This window comes from Amphiura filiformis, chromosome 9 (genome assembly GCF_039555335.1).
Source record: "Amphiura filiformis chromosome 9, Afil_fr2py, whole genome shotgun sequence".
Lineage (NCBI taxonomy): Eukaryota > Metazoa > Echinodermata > Ophiuroidea > Amphilepidida > Amphiuridae > Amphiura > Amphiura filiformis.
In genome coordinates this window covers 47,428,794-47,436,175 of record NC_092636.1, presented here as the reverse complement: position 1 = coordinate 47,436,175, position 7,382 = coordinate 47,428,794, and the positions used below count along the sequence as shown (strand labels likewise).

At 37.0% G+C, this 7,382-nt stretch overlaps 1 protein-coding gene and 1 pseudogene across 1 annotated transcript in view; one reads left to right on the top strand and one right to left on the bottom strand.

Moving 5' to 3' along the window:
* The window catches only part of LOC140160107 (actin, cytoskeletal 3-like), a 1,698-nt gene extending 1,122 nt beyond the window's left edge, over nt 1-576 (bottom strand). Inside the window, 1 exon segment of the mRNA XM_072183384.1 lies at nt 495-576. Coding sequence (XP_072039485.1) covers nt 495-576 — 82 coding nt within the window.
* Nucleotides 577-678: 102 nt separating this feature from the next.
* Nucleotides 679-3,949, top strand: LOC140161066 (actin, cytoplasmic-like; annotated as a pseudogene).
* Nucleotides 3,950-7,382: the final 3,433 nt, after the last annotated feature.

The following is a 7,382-nucleotide window of genomic DNA, read 5'->3' as shown; positions in this document are numbered from 1 at the left end:
AAATTGGTTTGTATAATTTCATATCTAGTTTAGTCTTTAAGGTGGTACTACACCTCTTGATAAAATTTTTCTTATTATTTTATAACAAACTGAAAACAAATGGTATGTATCTTATAGGGGCAGAGAATACATTTCGAATTCCAGTGACTCAAGACAAGCGGTACATTATTTATGACAAGAAAAGAGGTACCGCTGAATGTACCTCATTTCTTAACATATATAATGAACCATTTGTCTTGAATCACTGACATTTCAGTGAAGTAAATGGATTCCTTGCCCCTAAGGCTATAATATACATAGCTTTTGTTACCAGTGTGAAGTTATTTTTTGAGAAAATGCAAAATTAGTCAAATTTAATCACGGGGTGTAGTACCACGGCACCTTTAAGAGGTTAGCATCTTTCATTTAAATCAGAACATGCCAACCTCATGAAGAACATGGTCCCCAAGGACACCACATAAAACCATATACTTTAAACCGGAAGTCGGTTGTACTTTTCGTGTAGTCATTTGGTGTACTGCGCCCATATGGAAATGTATAGGATAGAGGGCGTTTAACATAAAAGATGAATGTCATACTTTGTACAGTAACCCAATACAAAATACCAACCAAAAATATATATAATGTAATTTGTAAAGTAAAAATATAAAAGACAAAAACTAATATATTAAATTTCATGTTCTTATTTACAGTTATTAAACAACCAATATCAAACAAAATGTGTGACGACGAAGTATCCGCTTTGGTAGTAGACAATGGATCCGGTATGTGCAAAGCCGGTTTCGCTGGAGACGATGCTCCAAGAGCTGTGTTCCCATCCATCGTCGGAAGACCCCGTCATCAAGGTGTGATGGTTGGTATGGGACAGAAAGACAGCTACGTCGGTGATGAGGCTCAGAGCAAGAGAGGTATCCTCACCCTGAAATACCCCATCGAACACGGTATCGTCACTAACTGGGACGATATGGAGAAGATCTGGCATCACACTTTCTCTACAATGAGTTGCGTGTAGCCCCAGAAGAACATCCCGTACTGCTCACTGAAGCCCCACTTAACCCCAAAGCCAACAGAGAAAAGATGACACAGGTGAGTTGAAGGTGCAATTTTAACTACCGCAAGGCAAAAACAAATGTTTGCATGTCCTCCATCGTACCGACCGGCCCTCATTTTAAAAAAATTCGGGATTAAAATGTTTTTATTTTACAAAGAATACCGGTCCTAATTTTGGAAATTACAGAACAAGGCGTTTTCTTTTCTTTGCGAATGCTGATATCCTGAATTTATTATTTAAAGTTTCACATTACTAAATGTTTTAAGAAGTATTAATCAAAAATAAGACAAAGCAAAGACAAAGCACGGCAAATGTTAATTGTTAAAATGATGATTGAAAATATAGTTATTAAATATATTATGCTCCTTTCTTCTGAAACAGATTATGTTCGAGACCTTCAACACACCAGCTATGTATGTAGCCATCCAGGCTGTGCTGTCGCTCTACGCCTCTGGTCGTACCACTGGTATCGTCTTTGACTCCGGTGATGGTGTCTCCCACACTGTACCCATCTATGAAGGCTACGCTCTTCCTCACGCTATCCTTCGTCTAGATCTTGCTGGTCGTGATCTTACAGATTACCTCATGAAGATCCTTACAGAGAGAGGATACTCATTCACAACAACAGGTGAGATATACTGAAATCAACATGATCACTTTGAAATAATGAATGTGCAAAGATTTTGGCCACCCTAAAATGTACAATTTTTGTGTTTTGAATATTTTGATCCAACTTCATTATGAAACGTAGCAAATCTTTAATTAACATAATTATTATACGCCAAGATTCGCCTAATGGCGCACATCTATTTAATAGGGTATAGGGTAATTTTACGTACATCAAAAGCTCCCGCCTCTGAAAATCTCGAGGTTTATGCCTTAAGGTGGTACTACACCCCTTGATAAATTTGTAACTATTTTTGAATTTTTCTCAAAAATAATAACACCCTGGTAACAAAGGTGTTTTAGTGACTCAAGACAAGCGGTATTTTATTTATGATAAGAAAAGAGGTACCACTTGAATGTACCGCATTTCTTAACATAATATATAATGAACCACTTGTCTTGAATCACTGAAATTTCAGTGAAGTAATTCCTTGCCCCTATAATATACATAACTTTTATTAGCAGTGTGTAATTATTTTTTGAGAAAAATACAAAATTAGTCACCAAATTTATCAGGGGGTGTAGTACCACCTTAATTCCAGTTATGTCAAGGGAGCCCATGAGGCGCTATTAGGCGAATCTTTACGGTAGTCTGTTGGTGGGAATGTATTGCTTTGTAACAATATTCCGCCGCAGGAAATTAATTCTGTACCTTACCGCTAATAGTTATCAAAATTGTAAAAAAAAAATTTAAATTAAAAATCAGTTTTAGCAAATTTTTAATAACTTGTTCTTCCTTTTTTATCTTCCAGCTGAGAGAGAAATTGTCCGTGACATCAAGGAGAAGCTCTGCTATGTTGCCCTCGACTTCGAACAGGAGATGCAGACTGCAGCATCCAGCTCATCACTAGAGAAGAGCTACGAGCTTCCTGATGGTCAGGTCATCACCATTGGTAACGAAAGATTCCGTTGCCCAGAGGCCCTCTATCAACCAGCTTTCTTGGGTATGGAAGCAGCCGGTATCCACGAAACCTGCTACAACAGCATCATGAAATGCGATGTTGATATCCGTAAAGACTTATATGCCAACACCGTCTTGTCTGGTGGTTCAACCATGTTCCTGGTATCGCCGACAGAATGCAGAAAGAAATGACCGCTCTAGCTCCACCAACAATGAAGATCAAGATCGTTGCACCACCAGAGCGTAAATACTCTGTATGGATCGGTGGATCTATCTTAGCTTCTCTCTCTACCTTCCAACAGATGTGGATCAGCAAGCAAGAGTATGATGAGTCTGGCCCAAGCATTGTCCATCGCAAGTGCTTCTAGAAAGGAACTCTCCTTAAAAAGACATTCAAAGTCCATCATGTTTAGCCAGAACATTATGAAATTGTTGATAAATTTCAACAATTGGCACGGCCTATTTTCCACCCTTTGATTGGACGCACCTTATTCAGTGGCGACACTGAATTTCCTTTTATTTATTGTTCTACAAACGGCATCTTAAAGACCTAAGATGCTACTATCATAATCTCATTTAGAAGCAAAATCCGGTTAAAAAGCTCGCTACTCATTGTACCGAATTGTTTGTATTTGCAACTCATTTACATGTGGTGTTATTTAACCCGAGTCTTATGTCAAAAATACATCGGTGTAATGCAGGAATGTTGTCGGCGATGTAAAACTGCCCCAACTCATGTAGGTTATACCATTTGAAATTCACATTCCCTGTGTGGAGATTAAGATCATGTCTTCCACAAAGGGTTTATGGATTTCAACTGGAATAGCCGAATCTTTTTTATTCTAAAATGGCGTCTTTAGATAGCATAGATTCCAAAATGGCGTCGTTGGATAACAAAGATTCCAAAATACGTCTTTGGATAATCAAATGTCATTCATTAAAATTCAGTTTGTTTTCAAATCATTACAAATAAATTTGACCGAAGTATGCCGACTTTTCAATCCGAGGCAAATTTACATAACTTGCATTAATGTTTATGTATCCTATTATCTTTCTGTTAAGGGTAAAAATAATTGGTTAACCCGGGCTCTATTGCTTCTCACTTAATTCCAAGGATGGGAACTGACGTAAGGCGAATATTGTCCTTGTTTTATGTGAAAATGGAGCAATTTTACTAACATTTTAAGTTAAATTCACACCCAATATGTTCAGATTTAAATCGGTACTATCAAGGGAAATGAATAATTAGAATCATTGTGTGTTGTAATTTTTGTCAAATTTTTCATTGAACATTTGAAAAATAAAATATTTTTTTATATGTTGCAAACAAACATTTGTCATACGTGTCAAACATTTCCGTGTCCATTTACTATGCAAAGTAGTACATTTTCGACGTCGCTTTTCTGTACAAGCGGAGTATAAATCGTGTAAATTCAGCTTAAATCTGATTGGTCACATTGTCCTGAAATTGATGTGTTAAGGTGGTACTACACCCTTGATAAATTGGTGATTATTTTTGCATTTTTCTCAAAAAATAACACTGTAACAAAAGTTAATATATTTGTAGGGACAAGGAATCCAGTTACTACAATGGAATTTCAACGACTCGAGACAAGCGGTACGTTATTTATGATAAGAAAAGAGGTACCGCTCGAATGTACCGCATTTCTTAACATATATAATGAACCACTTGTCTTGAATCACCGAAATTGCAGTGAAGTAATTGGAGTCCTTGCCCCTGTAATATACATAATTTTTTTGTTACTGATGTGTAGGTACTTTTTGAGAAAAATGCAACAGTAAACAAAATGTATCAGGGGGTGTAGTATCACATCTAGAAACACTGGATAATCATTAGTCGGTCTACCAACGGCATTTAATACACCGCTGATGACGGCGAATGGTTTCTCTGAAATATTCGGTTCAAAAAGTGAGTGTTGACCAGTTTATACCTATGCCTATTCCCAATACGTATAAATCTCATTCGCGCCTCCTTAAAGGATCTTCAATCTTAAGGTTCTACAAAGAACCATTTTCTTCGCTAAAGAACATTTTGGTTCTACAAAGAACCTCATTGGTTTTCCATATGGGGTTCTTTGTAGAACCAAAGAAATTCTTTGGCCAAGAAAATGAACCTTCAAAGAACGGCAAAAATGTTCTTAAGCCAAGAAAATTGTATTTTGAAACCAAAAAGGGTCAACTATACTTTTCACTTTTATTTGTGATGAGTCCCTGATCATGCTGATTACCGGTAATTAATAAAGGAGCAATTACCGAATAGGGTGCAACTCTACACTTAGTCTCATTACAAGACTGCCCTACCCCAACCGTAAACGAGGACTGAGTCTACCAGTTCGGTAATTCTACAATTTTCTCAAAATTTCAAAGGGCCATCTCAAGAACCACTGAACCAATATTAGGATTGATTGTACTCATTTGTCGATTCCAAATATGGCCCTGAAAATTTATAATCTGAAATTTTTGAATCTATTAATTGTTTTTTAAAACTTAAAATATGGTATACAAATTGCCTAGAAGAGGATAAGTCAAGCTGTCGTTTTGTATTTTTCAAATTAAACATTGTGCAAAAAAGTTGTAGCCCCATTCAAATGCATGTAGCTAATTTATCTAGGCCTATACTGAAATTACGGTTTATGTAAAATGTCTTGTCTTAATAATACAGCTTGCAGGATACATGTATGTTTTAACATACATTAAAATTTGTGGTAAATAAAGTTCTTTAAATTTGTGTTTGGGGAAACTGCGTCATATCCCCAAACACAAATTTAAAGAACGCGTTTAAATATCGGGTTATATAAAGGTATAAAGTATCCGCAAACTCATACGACAGTATGCCAAAATATCATATGCACAATTTGATGAATAGACAGTATGTCAAAACAATAGGCAACTACAGTTACACGGTGGCCTATGGCGACGTATCATGATACGACTGTATGTCAAAATACAGAATGACGTTTTCGGGGGGTACATAAAAACCATGTATCATACTAATTAGTGCCATATCTCATTAACTAATTACATTTAGGTCTCAAAACTCATTCACAGATTTTGAAAGTTTATATAACTCATTTTGTCTAAAAATCGTCATACGACAGTATGTCAAAACAGCGACGCTTGTTTGCTGGACTGGCTCAAACTCACGTGGACAATGCAAAAAGTGTTTCTAAACACTATCTTGGATCACGTTTTTAAACATGTTTAAAATCTACACATGTTTAGGAATTTGATGCCTTGTGTTTAGGAATTTAACACATGTGTTGAAATTTGACATTGGTGTTTAGGAATCAAACATACTTTGAAACGTGGTGCAAGAAAAGTGTTGAATTTCTGAACACGATTTTTGCATAAAATGGCCATGTTGACGACTGACGAATGAAATTAAATGAGAATTGTGAAACGGATAATGTGCACGTGAAGTAAAACTTCAAATCTTTATTAAATGCTATACATATGACAGAACCAATAATACATGTATACCATAAACACAATGTAAATAAATAAAATAAATGTAGATATTTATATAGCGCTTTATGCCGTAAACAGCCTCAATGCGCTTTACATTTATTTCGCTGTCATTAGAATATGTCGGAACCACGTTTGCAGCCTACAAGTGGCGCAGGGTCCATCAGTACGACTGTGACTACCCCTAACAGCTTCCCATTGCATCTGGGTGGGGTGAACACAGAATATAATTATGGAATATACATAGTTCCTATCTGTGAAAAAATTACGAAACAGATATACTGCCTATATATAACAAAGTCAAATGTTATCTGGAAGTAAAAAAAACATAGTGACACTGCACTTTGATTGGAAGGCAGATATGTGTATTTTGAATAGTGCAAATACAGGTCAGTTATCAAAATCTATAAACTTGTAATAACTATCCAACTGGAGGGGGTCGGGGCTTGAGTCCCCGCAGTTAGGTCCCCACCCCTGACACCACCTCCGTGGAATTGCGTCCCTCAATTACGAAAGTAGGGTTGCATTTGATGATGTCGAGGGTTTAAGGGCTCGTTTGATATTAACAGGGAGTGAGTGAGTGTTTTGACAACAAAAATGTCGCGGCGCCCCCCCCTCGCGTCATGAGACGAATATACCTAATATAATAGGTATATTCGTACTCGTCTCAGCTCGCGTCCCCCTCATGGTTCGATTCGAAAAAAAAATTCAGATTACCCCTTTGACCACAACAAATATTTGGATTCCACTCCCTCCCTCCCCCGGTGTCAATATTGAACGGTCCCTTATGTTATGCAAGAAGTTTTCATTCGCAATAGCTGCCGGGTGTCATATTTTAGATTGTATAGCCCACGATATATTGCGATATAGAATGCAGTAATTTGCAAATGGCTGTAGGCAGCTATTACAGAATTGAGCCCTTCCTTAACTAACTCGGGGAGCGGGTCTTCGAAAATTTTGTACGGGAATGTGCCACGCAGACTTCCGGATGCTGACTTTTCTATACCCACTTTTTGCTGTTTTTGCAACATCAGTAGGCCTATACAAATTCTTGAGTAAGCACCCAAAAGTATCCAAATTTGCTAAAATGCACTCCACTGATTACATCTTCACATTTTAACCATTGCAATCGCTGCAAAAGTACTCCAAAAACCGTGGCACATCCCCGTACACCTTCAACCAGGAAGACCGCATCCGGCACTAACTACTTGATTGGTCCTCATTCTAACAATTATTGGTATTATTACATCTTCACATTTTAACCATTACAAAAAAAGT